General features: G+C 34.8%; 2 protein-coding genes across 19 annotated transcripts in view; one reads left to right on the forward strand and one right to left on the reverse strand.

The window, feature by feature from the left end:
* Positions 1-836: 836 nt before the first annotated feature.
* Positions 837-25,197, reverse strand: part of LOC125048732 (adenylate cyclase type 10-like) — a 33,772-nt gene continuing 9,411 nt past the window's right edge. For 6 of the 18 annotated variants that reach the window (XM_047647596.1, XM_047647629.1, XM_047647605.1 and 3 more), the window contains 21 exons: positions 24,802-24,925; positions 24,322-24,462; positions 20,184-20,330; positions 18,141-18,244; positions 17,702-17,809; positions 17,117-17,239; positions 15,554-15,596; positions 14,922-15,068; positions 14,407-14,519; positions 13,345-13,514; positions 13,032-13,185; positions 11,872-12,006; positions 11,369-11,490; positions 10,894-11,090; positions 8,788-8,953; positions 7,097-7,244; positions 6,724-6,830; positions 6,354-6,492; positions 5,630-5,729; positions 1,002-1,057; positions 837-913 (listed from right to left, as the gene is read on the reverse strand). In XM_047647596.1, coding sequence (XP_047503552.1) covers positions 1,050-1,057; positions 5,630-5,729; positions 6,354-6,492; positions 6,724-6,830; positions 7,097-7,244; positions 8,788-8,953; positions 10,894-11,090; positions 11,369-11,490; positions 11,872-12,006; positions 13,032-13,185; positions 13,345-13,514; positions 14,407-14,519; positions 14,922-15,068; positions 15,554-15,596; positions 17,117-17,239; positions 17,702-17,809; positions 18,141-18,244; positions 20,184-20,330; positions 24,322-24,462; positions 24,802-24,925 — 2,496 coding nt within the window. In that variant the 3' untranslated portion in view covers positions 837-913; positions 1,002-1,049. Of the gene's footprint in view, positions 914-1,001; positions 1,058-5,629; positions 5,730-6,332; positions 6,614-6,723; positions 6,831-7,079; positions 7,245-8,445; positions 8,954-10,893; positions 11,091-11,368; positions 11,491-11,871; positions 12,007-13,031; positions 13,186-13,344; positions 13,515-14,406; positions 14,520-14,921; positions 15,069-15,553; positions 15,597-17,116; positions 17,240-17,701; positions 17,810-18,140; positions 18,245-20,183; positions 20,331-24,321; positions 24,463-24,801; positions 24,926-25,197 lie in introns of those variants that run through there. The other 12 variants (XM_047647587.1, XM_047647614.1, XR_007116868.1 and 9 more) reach the window with 12 other exon arrangements.
* On the forward strand, positions 2,281-3,923 carry LOC125048814 (neuralized-like protein 2). The gene is made up of 2 exons (XM_047647731.1): positions 2,281-3,274; positions 3,475-3,923. Exons 1-2 carry the CDS (start codon positions 2,569-2,571, stop codon positions 3,582-3,584), a joined length of 816 nt encoding a protein of 271 aa, XP_047503687.1. The 5' UTR covers positions 2,281-2,568; the 3' UTR covers positions 3,585-3,923.

The raw sequence follows: 25,197 nt of genomic DNA on the forward strand, positions 1-25,197 counted from the left end.
GTAAATTGACAATCATAAAAATATGAATGACAGGTTGAAGATGAAGATAAGATCTGACTAGCTCGGCAACGATGGATATAGTCAGATTAGGAATTTTTTTATTGCAATATCTATTTCATTATTTTAAGATTCTATTTTAGAATTGAAAATAAATCAAATTTCAATACAATAATTAATCCTACATTTAACCCGTTATTAGCCATAAAACATTCACTAAGGAACAATAAATGAGGAGAATGAAAAAAATTGGTAGTAAAGAAATAAAAATTGCTTTCTAAATTAGTTTTTAATTCTGTATAATCGTGACGTAAATGGAAGTAAATTTAAAAAAAAACTTATTAATTTTCAAGGTTAAATTTAAGTTAATTTACATGGTTAATACTGCGTGTATAACTACATTTTATAAAACAAAGCACTCCGCGTGTCTGCAGGGGCAGTAAACTAGTATATTATTTAAATTAATATGAACCACATCATCGCTGTTCACTAATACAACTGGTACAAGTTGTAGTATATCATAACATTTTTACTTTTCTTGTTGCATAATAAGTGTATTTGTCTTGACCAAGCATATAATATTTATATGATCATTTACATACATCAATTTTGCAATACCAGAATTTTCTACTTGACTAGGTCAAATGTAAGTAGGCCAACCAATATGCTGTGAATTATGGCCCTTTTTATAAATGAATGTAAGGAACCATGATTATATATATTATTACAATATATATAACTAATGTTAGTAATACCTAACTAAAATTAAAATAATCCTATTATACAGTTTGTTGCTTACTTACCAGTTCTTCAATAGAATTTAAAACATTAACAGTTAGTAGGGCTTCTCCAGTAAGTTGTTTCTTTTCAAAGTCCACATTTAATTTCAGGTCTATATGTTTAACAACAGCTAATTCTAAAAAAGTGCATTTATTTTCATAATATATTGAATTAATTAAATAGTAGTATTTATAAATATATATAAGAATAGAAAAGATACATACCTGGTCTTGAATATGATGATGGGTCGAGTGGACTCAGAGCCATTGCGTCTAATTCTCTAGAAAAAATCACAAATAAAATTTTTAAAACGAAAAACCACTTAAAAGGCAGCATACTGCATGTGTATATAACTCGAACAGTATCAAGGCTATACTGAGAAGTTGTATCAAAGGTGGAGTTTAGATCAATATGAAATAGTTTAGGGAAAGTAAGTTGTATAGCAACACAACACAGTCCAGTATTGTATGAACAGAGCATAAACAAATCATTTAGTTGAGACGTAAAATTAATCAGTTAATACTGATTCTTAGGAATACAACAAATCACCAAACTAAGGAATTATGTTGAAAATTACTTTTTCATTTGAGATTGTATATTAAAATATACTGTTTAACTTAAGGATAGTGTGCTTACCCTAAGCAATATTTTTAACTATCATAGTATGTATTTATCAATACGAATACTACTTGTATTAGCAACTTAACTAACTTGCTCATTTGTTTGTACGCAAATGTAGTTGTTGGCCTATATAACATCAAGATTTTAGGACGTCCCTGATTTGTAACTATGCCCTGTGTTTAAATTATACCTACAGTTGTGTCACCCCTATGTATCTTTAAATAAACGTAGAGTCGCATTATCCATATTATTACTGATAAGTAACTGTATACCGGTCTTAACCTGCAAATATTCTATACAAAACAAACACCAGAAACCTTTTCACTGAATGTAATTTCCTTTTCAAAGTTGTGAATTCCCAAGGCACTTTAAATTGTGTTGAATTGTGTGCAGTTTTAAAATTAATACTTAATACAGAATTATATCTAGTACGATTCTTGAAAAAGTGATGAATAGGCAACCGATATTGTCTCGTGATCAATTTACTGATGACAAACATTTTTTCAGCTGTGGTTAGTGGCCATTATCCTCGTAGGGCAAACGTAGACATTGACAGAAAGATTTGACACTGATCGAATATAATATATATTTACAGATTATACAAAACCCGTTTTTAAATTTTGAGATGCGACGTAAACAGTATACTACAAAATACAATTGTGACTATACAGTCGCACACGGCACACCTTTAATTTTAATTAGGTAATGCTAAATTATTAATTAACAAACAAGTTATTTTGTCTTCATCTCTTGAAAATCAAAACAGTAACAGTCGCTTCAATATCAAAATTTAAACAACTGATCTCATTCTCAAATCTGTGACTAGTTGACTACACTCAGTAGTCAGTACTCACACATGACATGACATGACAACATTAAAAACAATAATTTATTTTGGTTGCGAAGTTTTAGAAAACTTTAGAGCTCCATATTGAAAAACCACTTAATCTACATAGAGCATGATAATTAATTGTTCTTATATCGTATTTTTGCATCATACTCATTGCAAACCCACTTGCTAAATTACCCAGTAACCGCACACCCATCCAAAAGACTCGAGTTGGATTATTTATTGTAGAGACAGCAATTTAACTTGCTGTTCATATTTGGGTTGTGTGCTCCGCGTTTATTGTTACCTGGGACTTCCCAGTAGAAACAAAAGCCAACTTTATGTTGTCCATCATGTTATCGAGGTTTCACCACTATCACGGCTCTAATATTGTTTTATTCGAGGATAACACGGTGGCTTATCGAAAGACTAGTTTTGCTCATGGTTTAACATTTAGTGAAAGACCTTTGTTACCAGGGGAAATATTCTTGGTGGAAATTGAAAAAACTGAACGAGGATGGAGTGGTCATATGCGTCTTGGCTTAACTTTACTTGACCCACAAAGTGCTGCAATGGGTGAGAAAGGTTTGCCTCAATATGCTTTACCTGATCTTGCAAACACAGGTATGTCATGGATATTCCCTATATCGAAGTCACAGAATAATGTCCTTATAGAATTAATTAACCAAGGAACAAGTGGGCGTCGAGATAATGAACCTAGGGTGTCTATTTTGGGAGATTCGCATAACGTGCACACACCTCGTGGATATGTGTCAAAGCACACTCTTCGCCCTCAAACCGTATCAAAAAATGGCACCCCACAAGGCATCTTGCCCATGGATGCTGGAAGCCGTATAGGAATTATGTATGTGCCTTGTCCTAAAAAGAGTAAAGATGACCCTGATTTAGCTGAGATGCACTTTATAATAAATGGTGAAGAACAAGGTCCATGCACAAAAGCAATCCCTTACACAACAGGTCCCTTACATGCTATTATAGATGTGTATGGCACTACAAAGCAAGTTCGGATAATTCAGCTATATGGAGGTAAAAATTTATATCTTTTACATAATTAGTTTATGAAATAGACAATTTTGAAGCTATTTGAACTACATAACTTACTGTTCCACTTTGCCTTATGAATATTTTGTAAGAAATTTAAATCTCATAGTTAAGTTAAGAATATTATATTTGCTTTTACACAATTATAAAATAATGTTGACTTTAATAACAAACATTTGTTGCAGTTAAAACTTTGCAAAATGTATGCAGAGATGCAATACTACAATTCATCAGAGGAAACTCAGTTACATCATTGCCTCTCCCACAGTGCTTAAAAGATTTTCTGGTCGCATAAAAGTTTTATACAAAATAGGCTCTTAATAATTTGCTTTGAATTGTAACATTCCTGGCTTGAGCCAATATATTATAATTTGATTGTAATTTTAAAGGTGTTTAAGTATTATTGAGAAAAATTGCAGCATACTTGTGGTAGCTCACCAGAATTTCATATGATACATTTGAAAAAGAAAAAGAAAGGTACTGCCAACATTATCATGTTAATGTGAGGTCAGGACTAAAATGACCATTATGGAAAGTGCCGATTATGGAAATAGTGTTTTTAAAAGGAACATTATCTTTATATTCTTCTTAATATTAAAAAATAATCAAATGAAATAAATTCATAATCTTTTTTTATAAAGTGAAATAAAATTAAAATGTTAACCAGGAATTTATATTGCTAATTGATAATACAGATCTGAATTTTGGGACGTTAAAATTATGTACAATAGACAATAGGTAATTATAATCTTTTTCGTTTAGCTGATATGCTCATTATATTTTATTGATTAACTGAAAAATTACGTAATTGCTTAGCTTTTGAATTTTGAAAAAATAATAATAAAGAAAATTCAGTTTGTTGTTATTTCTCTTGAATCAAGGGAACTTATAAAGGATTTATAATATAAAATAAATCCTATATGTGGCAGCAAACTAGCTTAATTAGCCGTTCAATTAACTGCCTCGCTGTTTAACTAAACGGCGCCGTTTATTAGTTAAACGATATTCAGCCGTGGCGTTTGTTATGGCGCTTCTAAACGGGCCATGTTTTGCTGAAATTGATGGCTGCACTGTTGGCAACTAATTGCCCGGCCATTATAAACATATTTTAATGCAGCTGATGGCCGAACAATCTATGGCTGGGCAATGTGTTGCAATATGTCTGCAATAGTATGGCCCATGATGCAGACTCCTAAACGGGCTATACAAACCGGCAACAATGGCTGACGAAATCACGCAGCAGCTTATATTGTTTAAAAAAAGAAACTGAAAAACAAGAGATCGTGGATTAGACCTTACTTAAATATGCGTGAAATTGTAGACAATTTGAGTATAGAAATAAGCCTTGATAATAAATTATTCAAGAATTTTACTAGAATGTCAAAAGCAGTCATTTTTACGTAGTAACCTTACGTCAAAATGCAGCTGATCGCAAAACAGAATATAGCAACAGGCACACTTCACTCATCGCAAACGTCATGTCGCGTAGAAAAGGATACACTATGCCATAACAAAGAGTGACTGAAACAACAATAGAACTGGCTGTGCAATATTGCAGTTGAATTCGATAGCCTAGCGATCGTTCGGCAACCCATCGGGGCAACATCAGCCATATGTGGCAATACAAAACATGTTTGGCTATATGGCCGGGACATTACTGTGATATTGCATATTGTGGCTGCAATTGTTTGCAATGTTTCCGAGCCACAGTGTTGCAGCCATCAATTGCAGCAAAACATGGCCCGTTTAGACGCGCCATTACAACATTTAAAAAACTGGCTGGCTAATGCTTAGGCCATTCGTACTATAGAGTCATTATTTGGCAGAAATAAAAAAGAAAAATATTTCTGACTTAAGCAATTTTATTAAAATTTAAATGCTTTAGTCGAATTCAGAATTACGTTGCCTGAATTTGATGAGATAATGATTATGTAGGTGTCTCGGGGGACCTTGATTTGAACACCTCCAAGTGATTTTGCTGCCGGAGTTGCGTCTAAGTATTAACGTTAATTGAACGGCTGATTAAGCTAGTTAGCTGCGAAATATACATATATATTAATCTTATATATATATACTTATTACTTATTTTTTAATTTGGATAATATAAAAACAGTTAGACCACACCTTTACACCATTTTTATAGGTAGGGCAAAGTAGATGTTAGGTAATGTAAATGCATAAATGAAAGCAATAATAATGAGAAAGCTAAATTATATTTCCAACTGTTTGTTTTAAATTTTATTCTCCAAGACCAAAATACGTTTATTAATTACATTATGACTCCTTAAATTCATATAAATATTCTTGGAATAGGGAGCGTATATGGTATGATTTTCTTGCCTTTCTCAACTTCGTATGTCTTGTAGTTTAGTACGGTGTCAGATTCCACGTGTTCCGACCAATAATTTTCTAATCTAGGGTTTAGGCTTCGCTTCCAATTCTAAAATAAAATAAAAATATAACACACTAGGATAGAAAGTATCGAATGGAAACTTCTTCCAGTGGGTTTTCTAAAATCCGTATTTCTTTAGTTATATTTCAATGTAGTACTGAATACTTATAATAATATATTTGGCTTTTATTGCTAGTATATTTTTTAGAAGAAATCACTTTATATAATATTTTCAAAAATGTAAGTCCATTCAAGTTCAATCAGAGTTCATTATCATTGACCTGATTTAAAATTAGGTCAATTGAAAGGTCGGGGGCCTTTGTAATGTAATGTAAACAAAATAAGTACGCAATGTGCATACTTCAAAGAAGATGTCTGAAATAAAGTTTCAAGTTGGTTCGTTTCATATGGGTAAATTGTAGCATGAAGACTTTGTGAAAAGAAAATTCATTCGTAACCAAAGCGTTTTATTTATGACGATCGAAGTAAATTGGTAAATGATAAATTGTCGATAAGTCGAATTGGTTCGGAAATATTTCTGCTGGTTTCACATAGTGATGGTTCGCGGCAATTGTTTTTTTAAAACAGGGGAAGAGTACCTACGCTTAATCTATATTTTAATTTATTATAACACTACTATAATAAAATATATATTATTATAGTATCACTTACTTGTTTATTATGTTCAATCCAAATTATCATTAATCTGTCGGAATATTTTTTTGCTATTTGTAAAGCCTTTTTTAGAGAGTTGTAGGCACACTGTTTCTTGTGTCTAATGAAGTTATAATAGCCGTTGAGAAGGTAATATCTACAATTTCAATAATTATATTTGAAAATCCAAGTGAATCGAATTTGCTGGAATACTTTTCCTTACAATATTGTCACTTCATAATTGGGAAAAAGTAAAAATTTTATTCGATAACTGATACCTAAAATTAAACGAAACCACAAGCTCAAGGGTGATAGCGTAATATAAATTAAAAATTGAGAGGGATAAATTGTAATAATTAAACTATGTATGTTAAATGTTATGTGTTACCTTGATTGAAAGATTGGATAATGTTTACAAGAAACCACCAGTTTCGGCATTAATGTCTTCAAAGTTTTAGCGATATACAAAACTTTCTTAATGTTTTTATTATTTAACTGCAAAATATTCACCATCAGAGTTATAAATACCTTTATCCATATAAATATCTTGAATTGCAAAAAATGGAAGAAAGGTAGACTGAGATATCGCTCAATCGGTGCGGAACAAATTTTTATCGGTACACAAATTTACTCAGGTATCTTTAAGTCTATTTTACATAGCAGCCATACCGTCGTAAGTCTCGACTCTGAATCGTAATTATAATCCTCAAAATTTTAAGTCTGTACTGAATTTCTAGGAGATTTGAATGTATAAACCCTACCTCTCGCACTAAATCAATCATATACCCTTCGACCACCATCAACATCATTGATGTGTAATATTCATGTATTGTTGATTCCATCTTTTGGATTTCTTCGATTTTATCATTCCATATTACACTTTTCTCCCACATACCTACTCGTATTGTACTGAGAAGAAAACTGATAAGGTATTAAAATATTTTCAGTTATATATAACTACAGTCAAAACCGTTTACGAAGACATCGTTTAGAACAACATACCTTCCGGTTATATAGACCAAAATCAAAGGTCCCGGCAGGTAAAAATACCTATTAATAGGTACATAATAACAACGTCATCGGATATTACGACTATCGGTTTTTACGACCAAATTCAGTACTTCCTTTGATGTCGTTATAATAGATTGTGACTGTAGTAATAATAATCTAGTAAATATAAGCAAATATTAATGCTAGCGAGAAATTGTAGCAAAAGGGTAGTGACACAGTCAGTACCGACCTATCTAAGTGTTCGGAAATACTTTCTAATTAATAATTTAAATCTACACTAGTGTGTTTTACACTACAATAAAATAAAATAAAACTTGAGAGGTGTCAAGGGACACCCGGACGGAACGAAGTTCCTTTCGATTAATTTATATTTTAAATGGTATCATAACAGTAACTATGATAGATTTTCTCGACACCAATATTATATCTCATCGTCTATTAAAGTTTTAAGAGACAAGGAATCTAGAAGAGGAAGAAGTATGATGTCCTTGTGCTACGCTGGGATAGCACAAGGACATCATACTTCTTCCTCCAAATAGTAAAATAACCTAAATATAAAATTAAGTGGCACAATTAATAAGCATATTTCGTATTTCGTGGTTCAGATATTTTAATTCAGTCTCATCTGGTTCATCTCCTTGTATAAGGTGTTCTCGTTGTTATATTAGTTCACTAAGTTTTGAATTCGCAGAATTACAATGATTATTTTTCCGACCCTAATGTCGGCCAATAGAATTGCACCATTCGACGTCACGTGGTACAACCTACATGGTATTATACTGAAAAATTTTTGTGAAAATTTTCTCTGGTCGTTGCTTCAAGAAAAGTATTAAGTAGTTGTTTTATTCATTATGAAATTCTTATTTGTTAACTGTACATTTCGTCTCATGGTGCAATTCTATTGGCCGACATTTGGGTCGGAAAAATAATCCACCGAATACCACTCGAGCTTCAAAATTATCTGGTATTTCCCTCAAGGTTCGTTGCAAACAAATAGAGTCGTCATGACGACTGTCGTCGTCATGACAACTATATTAATTGTTTGCAACGAACCTATCGGGAAATACCCGATAATTTTGAAGCTCTTGTGGCATTACATATGAATATTTTTTAAAGGTATTGCATTTTGCAAGGAAACTAGGGACCCCGAATTTATTGTACAGGGATTCTGGTGTACGTTTACTACGACTAATTTAGTTAAGAGATTCCAAAAAGGTGATCGGACGAGAACCGGTGTAATAGCAAATAGCAAAAAAGTGTCGTGACAACTTTTCGTAAGAATTTTTTCCGTCTAGCCCCCTTTCACAACGCGCGATAAGGAACTTCGTTCCAAAAAACAGATTATAACGCGGAGTTAACAGGAGTATATATAACATATTCACTCCCTCAAGATACAGATCGAAGAAGTACTGTAGTTTTTTTTAAATAAATAAGTCCTTACAAAAGCCACATGCAAGCATAAAAGTTCCACCCGGCTTCCGGAGTCTTGGACCTTAAAAATAAATCGCCCTTCTGTACGTAAAATGTCTCGCACGTTTTGTACGATTCAACACAGTACCCAGTGTCCAAGAATATTGACATGGAATAAAAGTGGTACCAGACTTCCGCTAAAAATTGAAAAATTAAAAAAAATAAGTGCATCTCCTCCAAAAGACCAAAACCTTAATGTTTTTCTTTTAATATTATAAAGACGCTTTTTGTGTTGCCATTATCAACATTTTTTAATATTATCACCCAAGTTTTTAGTCTACTCTAAAGGATTGGGTGGCTGTATAATGTTTAAGACTAAAACCGCACTTCTAGGTGCGTTTTCCAATTACAGCACTAGAGCGCATTATGCGGCATAATGCTCAACGTTGAATGTTCCAACTACAGCAACGCTTCGCACAATTGAGCACTCTCAAAACTAATGCTCTCGCGTGCTTCTCGCAATCAATACCAACACAGTGACAGAAAATTTACCAGTGTTTTTCTTTAAGTTGGCATTTATCGAAATTTTCGTTAGTAATTATCATTTAAGTATGGATGAAGGTATAAATAGTTACTTTTTTTATATTCCACATTTAAAATATGAATACAATTTTATTTTAGAATTCGATCTGTAAACAAATTTATTTTACAGGATTATACTTTTGTAAACATTGCAATGGTTTTGAAAAAGTATATAATTTTTTTTAGAAATCATTTTAAAAAAATTACTCAAAACGTAAATGATGTAAACGTCTTACATGAAACTATATATTTTACTGTTAATTTAGCTTGTTAAAACCTTATATTCTTTAAAGGTTTTCTCTTATTTCAGTAAAAAAAATTTAATGAAATAATTTGATTATTAAAATAAGCGTAAAAAGTTTTCAACCAATTATTATTGTTAACCACATTATTTATACATTAATGAGGTTGCTAACTCTATTCAGAACATTTTTTTTTATCAACACTGACTTAGCGCACTGTGCTGATGCATTTGAAAACTAATTCACGTTCCAATTAAGCTTCAGCATTAGGGTGCTTACATAAAGAAACAGGTTTCCGGTACAGACAAATCTGTACGGGTCGGTACCGATCAGCGCAGGTATAATATTTCAATATAATCCTATTCACTCACTTATAAAGAAACAGGTTGTAACTTGTCGGTGCCGACTACCTGGACCGTGCCATACGGGTTTAAGCATTTACTGGTGTAGGGTGTGTATATTGTGCTAGTATGTTTTATTTGTAAACTACTTACAAATAAAACATACTAGCCTACTGAATGAATAAAGGTCAAGGAATTTTTTTGAACATTGGCTGTGGACACCCCGATTATAAGCGGTATAGAAGACATTTCATTTTGAAATTATACCACCCAGTACCTATATTACGCATATTTTTATACTAATAAATATTATTCATTACTTACCTAATAGTGATAACGAGTCTTTCTTCAGGTGAAATTGGTTGAACATGCCAGTTACACCATTTCTTAATTAAGCGATGTTCGATTAAATTTAATATGTAGTAAAATGTTTCTTGAGTCATCCTTGTATAATCATAAAACTCCTTTTCATCGTCCTTTATATCTTTTAAGAATAAATGATAATATGTTCCATATTTAGTTCTTTTTCTGTTAATATCAGATACACTAACTGTTCTTCTCTTTCTATATTTGACGTAAGTACTTTCTAAAAGTAAAAAATCTTCGTCCGACGAACTGGAGGCCATGATTGTCACTAAGGACAGATTCACCTGTTTCTTTATGCGAGTCAACACTGTACCGATCGGTACCGACCCGTACAGATTTGTCTGTACCGGAAACCTGTTTCTTTATGTAAGCACCCATATGCGGCATTGTGCGGCACTGAGTCGCATTATGCTCTGTAATTGGAAAACGCCCCTAGAACACAGCAATCGTAAAAGGCTGACAACGTTGATAATCTGTATTCATGGCGAAAGTTATACACACATTTTACCAGAATACTTTTAATTGTAAATAAATGCCTTAATGTAATGAATATTGTTCTTTTGTGTACCATCCCAAGACACGATACGACATCTAAAAAATACTAACTGCTCACATCAATGTGCTCCTGGTACATAACCTCCTTCATTATGGACACCATTTGGTGAATTCGTAGCTCGGTAAGAAGTAACTTTAATATCCAAAAATTTAGCGATTCTCTCGTTGTAATATCTGATAGATCCGTCATAATTCGCATTACTGAAAGACCGAATTCTAAACTCTCCATTTTATTTCCACGTTGGACACTGTTAATAATTTACATAAAATTTAATTAATAATACGTTAGTAAACAATACACAAACAATACTAATATATATAATTAATAAATAATATATTTATGTTCATTCTATATACTTCAAGTCTATAAAACAAAAAGTTTCGAATACAGTTACTTACACTATGAATTAAAAGTTAAAAGCATAATTTTTTGCCCCTAAACAACGTGATGTGGTATTCTATGCATTGTATATTAAACTTAATGTATTTATATTAAAAGGCAATTTTTTTATAAATAAATGCTCACTTGTAGAGAAATATGTTAGTATAAAGATGACCAACTGCGTGCGCCTCCATGAGGTCAACATGGCCGCGTTTCCGGTTACACAATTCCCGCGCTTTATTTTCGAAACGTCGACATAATCTAAACTGAATGTCAAAATTTTAAAAGAATACATCTTATAAGAAACGCTTTAAAGCAAATTTTGTGCAAATACTTTTCAGAATTAGTAATGTAAAACCAGCTAAGACTGAAACGTTGAAATAAAGAAATGTTACAGACTATATTATAAATATTTATCGTTATTTTCCTATGATCAGTCATCGTTTACATTAGTTCGTACACGCAAACAAAAAAAAAAGAAGTGGTGTAATTCCAGGCACAGAAATTGACCAAAGTTATTATGTACGTTTTTTACTGAACTAAAGCTGCACGTGCAAACGTTCAATACTTTTTTTACAACTTTTATATGCAAATATTAGCTTATTGTGTGTTATCGAAATCTACAGAATAATATATTTTTTAAATACCTTTTGCTGTTGTCGATAAATATTTATCACATTTCCATAGCTTGTGCATAGAAGACGAAAGTTACTGTCTGCTTTAATAGCGTAATTGAGGGACCATTTTGCTGCCAAAGCCGCGTTATGTTCTTCCTTTAGTTCCTTTATAATAAAAGTATTATTACAGACTGTGAGGCTTATTATAATTGTTAGTAATAAATAACTCCCTATGCGCCTTAACCAACGTTTCTAATTACTCCTTTAAATTGGAAAAATAGTGTTAGATACAGAAGAAGAATGTGGACGGGTACTGCGAAAGTGTACCCGTCCACATTCTTCTGTAGTGTGCTGCATCTGGCACAGGACAAGACACGCTTAACAAGACTGACGGCCAACCTCTAGAGAGGCACCAAAAGAAGAAGATAGAGAAACTGCACTTAGCGCGAACTTTGACTGCCTTATGTCAAAATCTACATGACGTACGGGAGTCACACTTAGCGCTAATTCTCAATTCTGAATCTTATCTGTTTAAGAGAAAGTTAAGACTTTTATGTCTGATAAAGTTATCATATGTTTATCCAACTCGATAAAGGCTAGCGATAAAGCCTAAGTTCTTCAGGATGAGAACTGTATCTTAAACTAATATAATATTTTTATAGAGGGCAACATTGAGCATGTTTTTGTTTTTTTGAACAGGGTGCAAACGGGCAGTAGGTTCACCTGATGTTTAGTGACACCGCCGCCCATGGACACCCAATGTCAGTGGGCTCCCGAGTGCGTTGCTGGCCTTTTAAGAATTGGTGCGCTCTTTTCTTGATGGACCCTAAGTCGAAATGGTTCGGAAATACTTCAGTGGGCAGCTAGTTCCACCTAGTGGTGGCTTAAAAACTGCCTTAAAAGAAGTTAAGTTGTGGAACGACGGATGTCGAAGTGATACGGGTGAAATTTCGTATTTTGCCTCAACATCCGTTGATGAAACTCAGCTGCAGGTATTAATCCGAACAACTTGTCTGAACACTCTACGTGGTAAACGCGGTAGAAGATTCAGAGTGACCCCAAATCTCTACGCAACTCCAAGGGATCAAGCCGCTCGGAAAGGGATGGTCGTCGACGATTCGAACCGCTCTTCGTTGAATATTTATATTTTAATCCACCCTGCACATAAACAAACGAGTAGCTAAACTAACCTTGAATAATTTAAAAAGATTGCATAAATTCCAAGCAATACTCTCAAAAAAGTCCGCAACGACCCCACTTTCAGTCCCCACATAAAACTTTGGTACATATAATGCCATGACTTGGTTGAACGAGCATAGATAACTTCGAAGCATTTTAGTATTTCTGCAATGATAAACGGCTTGGTACAGCCTAAATGACCTTCTATTTATTGATTTATAATAAAATCAAAATCTATTTTACGTTATTTTTATTTTAGTGTGGGATTAAGATTATAAAAAACATTGGTCGACTAACTAATGACTTAGTATATTCTTTAATTACTTTGTCTCTGGAAATGGGTCCTTAAAGAGGTTCATTGCGTAGTACAAATATTCGCGGGACTTCTTCAAATCGCCACACTCCAACAAACAAGTGCCACGCAACGAATAGATCCTTGCCAATTTTGAGTCAAATAACCATTTTATTCCTTTACCTTGATGATAATCATCACGCTGTAATAAGCATTTTAAATAAATCCTCTTTGATTAATATATTAGTAATTATTTATTGTATTATTAACATAACTCGACGTTAAAAGTGCTTTTCGGCAGTCGTGGTAAAAGACTGCCACATAACGTTGACAGATAAGTATTTGATATTCTGATTAGACCTTACATAATATTCTTATTAAATAGTATTATTAAGCACAACTGAAAGCCCTCAGAGTGGTCTAATAGTAATCTATTTCATTATAAGAACGTTTTTTTTTCTAAATACATAGTGAACGACAGATTCATTCACTCCTTGGACCTCAATTACAGCTTAAACATATTCAAAAACGACAACGTTAACGAATACTCTAGTATTTATATATGTACTGATAAATGATGTCATCTGATTATCCAAACCGATTTTTTTCCTAGTAATTATTTTCTTAGCAAAAGAATTTAGTTCATATATGAATATAAGACACTGAAGTTTCGTGAACATAATTCTATATATATAAGGATTATTTTTCCGACCCAAATATCGGCCAATAGAATTGCACCATTCGACGTCACGTGGTACAACCTACATGGTATTATACTGATAATTTTTTGTGAAAATTTTCTCTGGTCGTTGCTTCAAGAAAAGTATTAAGTAGTTGTTTTATTCATTATGAAATTCTTATTTGTTAACTGTACATTTCGTCTCATGGTGCAATTCTATTGGCCGACATTTGGGTCGGAAAAATAATCCCCCGAATTAATTATATTCTATTCCTGTATATATAAGGAAAATTTATATAATAATTGTCTTTGTTTCAGGTACTACTGAATCCATCTGATCTGATTGATTACACATGTCGATAAGAACTATGAAGTAAATGACTTAATTTTGGTCAATTATTGAAAAAGGACATACTTTTATTATCTCTTCGATTTCATACAGGAGATGTATCGCTTGGGGAATGTTAGCGTTCAATTTACTTAAATCGGCGTACTCTAAATATGCCTCGAACAACTTTTCACTATCACCTATGAAAATACTTCTAACTAAATTCATATTTAACAGATGAACACAAATTTATTGCAGTAATCAGGAAATCGCAGACAGATTTAAGTCAAAAAATCAGTAAAGCCAGGGAAACAGAATGTTTAATCAATTAATTAGATTAATTTCTACAATTACAACACAAATTTTGTAGCATAACATTCAAATTTGTAGTGAGTGTATAGTTTCAGCATACTACAACAACATAATAATTATTATTATTTATGTTGTTAATAATAATAATAAAACAAAATAATAATTATAATATTGTTTTAACAAACTAAAACAATATAATTAATGGAATTTTGAAGATTAGAAGGCCGGGGGAACAATAATAATCAATCTAATTTGACAAAAATAAATCGGACAAACAAAATTATTCTTACCAGCCCAGCGACAGTGATTTATACCTTGAGAATATGCAGTTAGTAGTATAGGCATACATTCACAAGAGTTCACCTCAACTGATGAGAAAGATGGAATTTTCGTGTCTTTTCGGATTTGAATGGAACGACTGACGCGCCTCAAATCAGCTGAAATCAGTTATTTATTTCCCACATGATTATTAACAGTTACTGCCTACTTATACGATAGAACTACACCGATAATTCTACAATTAAAAATACATTTTAAAAAAGTGCGTGCGTTAAAGTACACATGTCAGAAGTGAAACTTCTTTGTCGAACTAATTTTTAAGTCTTGTTCATATTTATACAAATCTAATTTGAAAATTAAATATAAAAAACGTTGTAGAACAGTGCCAAATGGAAAGGAGGTCTCTGATGTCAAGTGACCGCCGCCCAGTCACATTCTCAATTCCAGAGAGCTTGTGCGTTGCCGGCCTTAAAAGAGATTTCCATTTGTCTAAATACAATACAATTTTGACTTAACTAACTTAATCTTTCCCGGGAAAACGATAAAAACCAATCCCATGTATATTTTTAATTATTATTTTTCTTTAATTTTAATAATGTACCAGCAGTATTATATTAAATACTCGTAATAAATTTAACTTTACCTTCTGAGTCAGTTAGGGCCTTTGAACCGCGACGGCTAATAAACTGTAAAAGATGTATTAGTTGACAAATAATTTTAGTCAGTGTATTCCTTTGTGCAATGTTTGGTTGTGCAGGTGGACTGTTTTGCACGCCACGATGCGCAGGCGAGCTCCATCTCTGCGTATGCAAGGGAGCCCTAACAGCATGCTGGGGGTGACAGCGGGAAGGCTCGATTGCCCTTACATAGAACATTGTCATGGACTGCATGTGCATTGTGCATACATAGAAACTGTGTGTAATTTTGTTGCGATGCGTTACTTCGCTTAGCTCCTTCTCTATATTCCTTTAAATTTTTACTGTACAAACATTACCTGTCCATATCGTATCCCTAACTTTCGTAACTACTAACTGACGTGAGACTGATCTAAAATCTAAAATTATCGTGATTCATGTGCACTTTTGTTTTTCATGTATCCTTTTTTTATTTTAGTTTTTTTTTGTTCCTGTTTTGTCTTAATAACTATGTGTAATATGTATTTTTGCACTTCTTGCTTACCTTATCTAATTTAATACATAATTTTGTCACAGTTTGCCTGGAAGAGATCGCTCGAAAGCGATAAAAGGCCGCCTGTTGCCGTCCTTTTCATTTAATTATGTTAAATTTTTATTATGTTAATGCCACGAAGTGTTAATAAATAAATAATTATATGTATTGAATTTTTTATAAGTGAAACTTTTTTTCGAGGATATGTCCAATATGTCTATTTATTTTATGTTTACATTTATTTTTTCTACATAGTGATTGATGTATCTGTTTTGTTTCCAATAAATAAATAAAATAAAATGCTATAAAGCTCACGTACTCATATAATATTTAGTTTGTAATCATTATTTACTTATTGATTCTTTGATTTAATAAATAAATTACTATTTTTTGTAACTTAGTGGACAACGCATGTGATGCATTGACCGGAGCTCAAGAATAATTGTTTTTAGTTAACACAAAAGTTGTCAATGGGAATACATCAACAAAACTTATAGAATAGTTTAAGTTCTGCTTCTTTTAAATGGAACTGACTCCGTATAAAAAACTATATTTCATATTGCTATTGATCGATCTTCTATTACCAAGATCCTGTTTATATACCGGCTAAGAAGATCCTATTAGTCTAATATTGAATGTAAAGATAAAATAAAAGAAAAAAAACCAGAAAAAGTAATAATGTCTAATCTTTTAATCTGTTGAACTAAATGTAAGATGTAACAATGTATATGAGGAAGGCTGTAGATTTTTGATCATAAATAAATAAAGGAACTATGCCTGATACACGAATAACACGTCAAATTGATGACCTCTTTTGGTTATATAGAATAGGGAGACAAACTTCCTAAAAAGGAGTCACCTACGACCCATGGACACCCATTTTTAGTGGGTGCGTTGCCGGCCTTTGAGGGAGGAGTACACTCTTGCTTTCAACAGTTGGTCGATTCCTATGCTCTTTTAAGTGCTTAAAACAAAGTTATAAATGGCCAGTATCTGTCTTTTTTGTAAGTGTAAAACGTTCATACGAATCTAAACTTACTCCACACTCGTTAATATTTCCGAGAGCGCTGTAAATATTACCCTCCGAGACTTTTGACTCTGCGTTCAAAGTACGTATTTGTTCTCGCGTTTGTTTTAAATCTTCCGTTTCTTTCTTTAAGCCCTAAAATCAAGAGGATGTAAAAGTATACAAAGATATTACTACAAGTTTTAATAAAACCTGATGAATATATGACTCCAAAACAATAGTTGTATATTCTAATATTACAAAGCTGATTGATTGTATGGTTACGACGAGACGAAAACAAAAGAACTTTTGGCTCGAAAAAAAAATGGGTCGTTGGAAAAATATTCCTTATTTAGCTTTCGTGCGGCAGTGCGTTGCGTAATCAGTAAGTTGTTCAAAAACATGTACGGAGGTGTTCATCAGCAGTTTGGCTTCACTATATGTCATGTTTAAACTTAATATTCATTAAGTATTTCATTCACAAAATCGTCCTTGATTAATTTGATTTCAAGTTTCAGTCATAGTATTCAAATAACTCCGAAATACAATAATGTTCTCAAAGTATGGTGGATGAAACCGCGGGGCTTAGTTCATAATCTTAAAACTTCTAGAACTTACATCATCACACCTAAGTCCAAAAAGCCGTGAAAAGCAACCAGAACCACAAGACGAACATTTCCGTGTGAACCTCTCAAGATACAGCAAGGCACGTGAATGCATTTCTCTCTGAAACGTTTTAAAAATTCTTCTAACACACTCTTCTTATGATTTAAGAAGAAAACATTTAGCTGTATTTATTAATAAAATGAACCTGTCACGTATAAGATTTTATTGTTCGAATTTAGTTCGTCGGCAGACTAGAGTTCTTGTAATTATTGTTTTTAATTTTGCAAATGTTATTACATAATTATGAATAATACATAATATGTTACGACTCTTGATAATTGTTCTTTATTAGACCAAGTATGTCCCTCTGTGCCTGTCATGTGACTTCATTTCCGATGTCGATGTCGACATACCCCAAACGCGCTCTCGGCTGATAAAATTTTTCAATAACCTTTTGACAATCAGTGAGCAAATCGTAGGTGGTACTTCTAAACAGCGTATGTCTAAACTTCATATAACCACAAAACGCAAAAGCGGGTAGATCATCGCAATCGTCTGAAATAAATCAATATAAACGTAATTCTTTACAGAGACATTTAGGAAATCTTTATTTTAATGTCTTTCAAATATCTTTAATAAATGTTCCATTATATAGGTAGGTTTGACACACTTGGCACTAACCAATTATTCAAAATCAGAGTTTAATAATAATAATAATAATAATAATAATAATAATAAAGCCATTTATTCCAAAACTTGCTTATGTTTTACAATGTTGTTAGTACTTAATTGCTTAAATTTAAAATGGTTACTTATAATTACCGTTAGTATTATTATTTATGTACAAGGTTTGGATCCCTGTTGGGTAAAGGCCTCCTCCATCCTTTTCCATGACTCCCTGTCTCTGCCTATTTGTATCCAGTCGTTTCCTGCGACGTGTGTTATATCATCAGCCCACCGTCTTAATTGTCGACCAACATTTCTCTTCCCCATGGGTCCTTTCCATCGTGTGGTTTCAATGGTCCATCTTCTGTCTCGGTATCGTGAGATGTGTCCAGCCCATCTCCATTTGAGTAAGAGTGCGTGCCTGAGCGCATCAGTTAATTTGGTTTTTTGACGAATTTCTTCGCTCCTAATTTTGTGTATTCTCCTAATTTTCAGCATACTCCTTTCCATTGCTGTTTGGTTACTTTTAATTTTTTGTTTTATTTTATTTGTAAAGGTCCAAGTTTGGCAGCCATACAGCAAGCAAGGTAACAGGCATGTATCGAATATTGTCCTTTTCATGTGTGAGCTGTAATTGCCTTTTAAGATTTCTTTTAATGCCCAGAATTTCTTCCAAGTTGTGTTGATTCTCCTTGTCACTTCTTCTTCGTTATTTGAAGTTTTGAAGGAAATTTGTTTGCCCAAGTATATGTATTGCCTGACGTATTCTATATTATTACCTTTTATCACTATCTGGCGCTCCCGATTGTTCGTTAGTATCTTCGTTTTATTTACATTCATTTCAAGGCCGATTTTGGAACTTTCGCAGTCCAGTGATCTCATCATTTCGTCTAAGTCTTTTGCAGTCTCAGCAATAACAGCAATATCATCTGCGAACCTCAGATTGTTTAAGTATTGTCCGTTTATGTACACTCCGCTGTTCTTCCAGTCTAGTTTTTGGAAGATAGTTTCAAGGACTGCTATAAACAGCTTCGGGGAAAGAGGATCACCTTGTCTAACTCCGCGTTCTATGTTTATTTCGTCACCTCTAGTTTCTAATTTAACTCTGCTCGTGCTTTTTGTATAGATATATTTCAAAACATTGATGTATTTCTGGTTGATATTTGAATATTGTAAAGCGTTCCAGATTGCACAGTGACTAATGCTATCAAAAGCTTTGCTATAGTCAATGAACGCCACATACAGAGGTCTATTGTATTCTCTGTATTTTTCTATGACTTGTTCTAATGTCTGTATGTGGTCCATTGTGCTGAAGCTTGATCTGAATCCTGCCTGTTCTTTTGGTTGCTGCTTATCAATATCGTCAGATATTCTCTTTAAGATTATGGATGAAAATAGTTTATAAATACTTGCCAGCAGACTTATGGGCCTGTAATTCCCTATATCTAAGGGATTTCCTTTCTTGAAGAGAAGGATTATATCCGATGTACACCTCGGAGTACAAAATCAGAGTTTAGCGCTAACCAATTATTCAAAATCAGAACTTAGAACTAAAAAATTTTTCAAAATCAGAACAAACCTTAAACCAATTATTCAAAATCAGAGTTTAGCGCTAACCAATTATTCAAAATCAGAACTTAGAACTAAAAAATTTTTCAAAATCAGAACAAACCTTTAACCAATTATTCAAAATCAGAACTTAGCGCTAACCATGACTCCCATGTGCCAAATCCGTTTTTGGCAGGTCTTACTTAGCGCTAATTCAAATTAAACCCGAAATGGTTTTAAAGTGGAACCTATAACATTCGTCAGATGTAAGGCTACTTACTCAATCGCTTAGTTCCCAGACAAAAACAAAAAGGCAGAACATATTCCTTGCAAACTGGTGCGGGATTAATAAGTACCCTCGAGTGATCGCGAGTAAAATCACCGCCTTCGCATTCCAATACTCGTATAGAAAATAACTTAGCAACCGCTGAAAAAAAGGAACAATAGCTCGTAAGCGGTTTTCCTAAATTTTTTGAATTTTCTTATTGAATAAAGTTAGAATTGGTTAGGACAGTTATTTTCCTTTAAAATTATATCTGACGTTAGCTAATTTAAATTACTAATAATAACTGGTGAGCAGTATTGGTTTGGGGGGTAATGGGGGAGAACGGATTTAACATCTTTCCGGCCCCAACTGTCAACCTCACCTGCACGCGCGGACAACACATCATCCGCGGCGGTATTCCTATACCGTGGTCCCCCTGCTAGATAACAGACGAGGCAATGGCGACCGAGCAGTGGCGGTATAACCACATACCTGACCAGAGGTCAGAAGAGGCTACAGCGGCCTTGGGGTTCAAATAACCCCTAAAAGAACTGGTGCAGAAGGCAACGGGAAACCACTGCAGCTAATCTCCCGAGAAAATCGTTATGGAAGTGGACACAAAAGAATCACGACTGCCATGCGAACCGCCTAGCCAGCGGCGCCGCGCCGCGTCCGGGGCGAGCGGTGGGAAATGGACTACCGGCCATGTTGGAGTAAGAGACCAGGCTCCACGTGGAAATAATGCTACTGGAAACCCCGTCAAGTTACGAAAAATCCAGAAGATAGGCACGTGGAATGTTCGCGGGTTGCTAAAGCCCGGTAAACTTAATATCGTGGAGAGGGAAGTCACCAGATGTGGTTTATCCATTTGCGGTCTAACAGAAACGCACTGGAGAAGCAACGGGCACTTCTTTACCGACGCCCATGCTGTTTACTTTTCCAGTAGCGATGACAGTAGCCAAAACGGAGTAGCGATTCTAATTCCTAAGCATCAGAATAACAGTGTGATAGGGTATGAGGCAGTTAGCGACCGCATTATGTCTATGAAGCTCAAAGCGTCACCTGTAAACTTGAACCTAATACAGGCATATGCCCCCACTAGTGAAGCTCTACCCCTCGTACTGGAGAGTTTTTACCAAGATTTACAAGCAACAATTGCCAAAATCCCTAATAGAGAGTTACTTATAATAATGGGTGATTTCAACGCAAAAATTGGCGCAAACTCTGCCCAGTACAGCAAATCAGTGGGAAACTTCGGACTTGGGGTACGTAACGAAAGAGGTGAAAGACTCATGCAGTTTGCAGACGAGAACAACATGGTAGTTGTGAACAGTCTATTCCAACACCATCCCCGTAGACTGTTCACCTGGACGTCACCTGGAGGTAGAACCAAAAATCAGATCGACTACATACTGATAAGATCACGTTGGCGCACCTCTATTCTTAATGCCCACACGCTTCCTGGGGCTGATTGTGGTTCCGATCACGAACTCGTTATCGCAAAGATGAGGTTGAAGCTCAAAGCCGCTCGATCCTCCAAGAAGACAAGACGGATTGAAGTAGCAGATAACGAGAAATTCACTACAGCCATTGAGCGGAGTTGGACAGATTGGACAGTTGTAAACCACACCGAAGCTACACCAGACACGCTATGGAATAAGGCTAAAGAACTCATCCAAAATGCAGTCACGGAGTCTAGTCCGGGATCAGAAACGCGCAAACATCAACACTGGATGACGGACAGTACCCTTGCCCTTATAGAAGAGAGGCGCTTTAAGAAAGCCGCAGGAGCAGACATAAGAGAACTGAATCGGCTGTCTGCTAACATCCAAGCCTGCTGCAGGCGAGACCAAAATTCCCACCTTCATAGCATTTGTGACGAACTTGAAAAACATGCTATGAAGCACGAGTCTAGAGATCTTTACCACAAAATTCGTCTAATTACTAAATCTCTACCTGCTAAAACCTGGGCTATCGAGAACGACAAAAATGAAGTGGTAACAGAACTCGAACAGATCTCTGAAACGTGGAGGAGCTATTGCCAGTCATTGTTCCTGGATCCGCAGTCGCGACTGTCTATAAGCACAGAACCAGAGCCAGAGAATTTGGAACCAGACATCCTTTTGTCCGAAGTAAGAACTGCCATAAAACTCCTGAAAAGCAAAAAAGCAACTGGCAGAGATGCAATTCCTATAGAGACAATTAAAGCCTTAGGAGAACGTGGCGACCAGATGTTTCATCTCATCTGCAATAAGGTGTGGCAGACAGGAGTTTGGCCTTCAGAATGGACACACACTATATTCACACCCCTGCATAAGAAGGGCTCAACGAAGAAATGTAACAATTACCGCCTCATTGCTCTGATACCACACGCTAGCAAAATATTGTTACATATTCTCAACGAGCGCCTGAAAGCCTACCTCTCTAAGGAGATCGCTCCGGAACAGGCCGGTTTTGTCAAGGGGAAAGGCACTCGGGAACAAATTCTTATTTTACGCCAGATCATAGAGAAGTCAAGAGAATTGAATAAGCCCGTGTTCATTTGCTTTGTTGATTTCTCAAAAGCATTCGACTCTGTGAGATGGCCGGTGCTGTGGAAGACTCTGCTAGACATGGGTACACCAAAACATCTTGTGCACCTTTTAAGACGGCTTTATGAAGAAGGCACAGCTTCAGTACGCACAGATGATGTCCTATCAGGTGATTTCCATCCTAGTGCTGGAGTACGCCAGGGTTGCATAATATCACCGCTCTTATTCAACGTGTACACGGAGCTTATAATGCGCATCACTTTGGAAGACTGGACAGACGGTGTAACAATTGGTGGATACAGAATTGCGAACCTGCGTTACGCGGATGATACCACTTTGCTTGCATCCAGTTCGCAACACTTGGAAGAGCTTCTATCAAGGATGGAACGAGTGAGCCATGAGTTTGGACTAAAGATAAATCGCAGCAAAACCAAGGTGATGATTGTTGACCGTGCCAGAAATAATTCGCCTCAAGTTACTCAAATCGCGAAATGCAACGTGGTCCAATCTTATGTTTATCTTGGGGCTCAGATTTCAAGCCATGGCGGATGCATCGATGAGGTCAAACGACGTATGGGCATCACAAGAACGGCGATGGACAAGATGCAAAAAATATGGAGAAACAGGAATATAACAAAAGCCACGAAGACCAGGCTCGTGAAGACACTTATATTCCCCATATTTCTGTATGCAGCTGAAACGTGGACCTTGCGAGATGTGGAAAAGCAGAAAATAGACGCTCTGGAAATGTGGTGCTGGAGGAGAATGCTTGGGGTTTCGTGGACCGAGTTTCGTACAAACGTCTCGATACTTCAAGAACTCGGTATTAAGCAGCGTCTGTTTTCAACAGTACAATCTCGCATCCTTACATTCTTCGGTCACGTATCTCGGCGTGGTGATCAGTCCATCGAACGCCTTGTCGTCCAGGGGAAGGTGGAAGGCACTAGACCGCGCGGAAGGTCACCTACGCGTTGGACTGACCAAATTAAGTCGGCCGTAGGAGACTCTGTCAATCAATGCAGTAGGATGACTACTAATAGGCGACGATGGCAAAATGTCGTGAAACGCATCACATCTGCCCCTACTACTACAACTACTTCCTAGCGATCACGACCGCTCTGTCAAGAGTGCACCGAATAGGAAGAAGTATTGGTTCATAGCGGGTAGGCGGAGTATTGGTTCATCAGTCTTAGCGGGTAGGCGCAAGTTGAATATCGAGTCCTCACAAAATAACCAATTAAAAATAGAAATAAGTGAGAATACACAATAAAAAGTAAATATCAAACTGAACCAGGAGAAGATATACCACAGGCAAACGTATCTGCCTCATTATTAGTGTAAAAAATAGAACATTTTCACGTTTTAATTTGTGTTATTGCAACGGTGACTTTTCGTTTCGACTAAAACAATTGAAAGTGCGTGTGAAAAAAATCTAGTGCAAGTGACTTGGAACAAAGATCAGTCAATTTTTGTTGATATTACTACAAAAAGAAGAAAAAACTACGACTTTGTAACAGTGATGTTAAACGGGTAGATCAGATACCTACAAAGTATTGAGGTCGAGATCAAAGATTTGAAAGTGAGATTTTGAGAGATTAGTTTCAAAAACTTTTAGTTACTACCTTCTGCAACTTTTCGCGGCGATTCACATTGCAGTAAGTGTAGAAGCATCCTTCGAGAAAATACATCGCCCAAAACGGAACTGCATTTTAAAAGCATTTTCTCAAACGGTGTTAGCGAGTCGTAGGTTTTCAGTATTAAAACTGAAATTTTAAAGAAATTTCTCTAGGTAATTATAATTAGTATTTCTTTTTATATATCCTAAATTTGTGTCTGTTATCTTGAATAAATCAATAATTAATCAATATATGACTGTTGGAAATTATTGTTATATATTTTGATGTTGAAGACAAAAGCTTGAATATAGCCTGTTTACCAGATACCTCCACTTGTTTTTTATATAATATGTCGCTTCCATCACTCTCCTATTAACCCCACATGCTCGTGGGTTATGGCTGTTTAATGAAAATATGCAATTTTTGGTATAGCTAGCTAGCGTGCTGTCGAATTATTTATCAACGCAGTATAAAGTGAAAATGTACCGTCCATCTTCATGTCCACCTTGACATCATCGAAATTATAATATTTGGATAGAACGGCCATTTGAATAATATCGCTTTGACGGTCTTCTCCAGTACTGGCGTCACATCCCTTGTCTGGTTTACTCTAATCATATTTTTTTACGATTATTCAATAATATAAAAAGCACAGAAGAAAATATATGGATGGAAATAATTATAAAATCTTCCGTGATATTGTTCGCGTGATATGGTGTATACAATGTTTCTGATGAATCATTGTAAAACAACATTTTCCCTTTCTGTTATCTTATACGTTAACCACAAAAGAAACTAACCTATATACCTATAGTATAGCTGTGAATACAAAGTATGTATAAGAGCAAAGTAGATCATAGTATATTTTAATGAAAATCGAGA

The sequence above is a fragment of the Pieris napi genome, chromosome 1, assembly GCF_905475465.1.
Source record: "Pieris napi chromosome 1, ilPieNapi1.2, whole genome shotgun sequence".
NCBI classification, from domain to species: domain Eukaryota; kingdom Metazoa; phylum Arthropoda; class Insecta; order Lepidoptera; family Pieridae; genus Pieris; species Pieris napi.

What these genes read in the sequence shown, in the direction of transcription:
- LOC125048814 (XM_047647731.1), top strand. Translation starts at nt 2,569, where the DNA reads ATGTTGTCCATCATGTTATCGAGGTTTCACCACTATCACGGCTCTAAT. An exon ending in GATAATTCAGCTATATGGAG is followed by an intron (nt 3,275 to 3,474) that starts GTAAAAATTTAT and finishes CATTTGTTGCAG; the next exon opens with TTAAAACTTTGCAAAATGTA.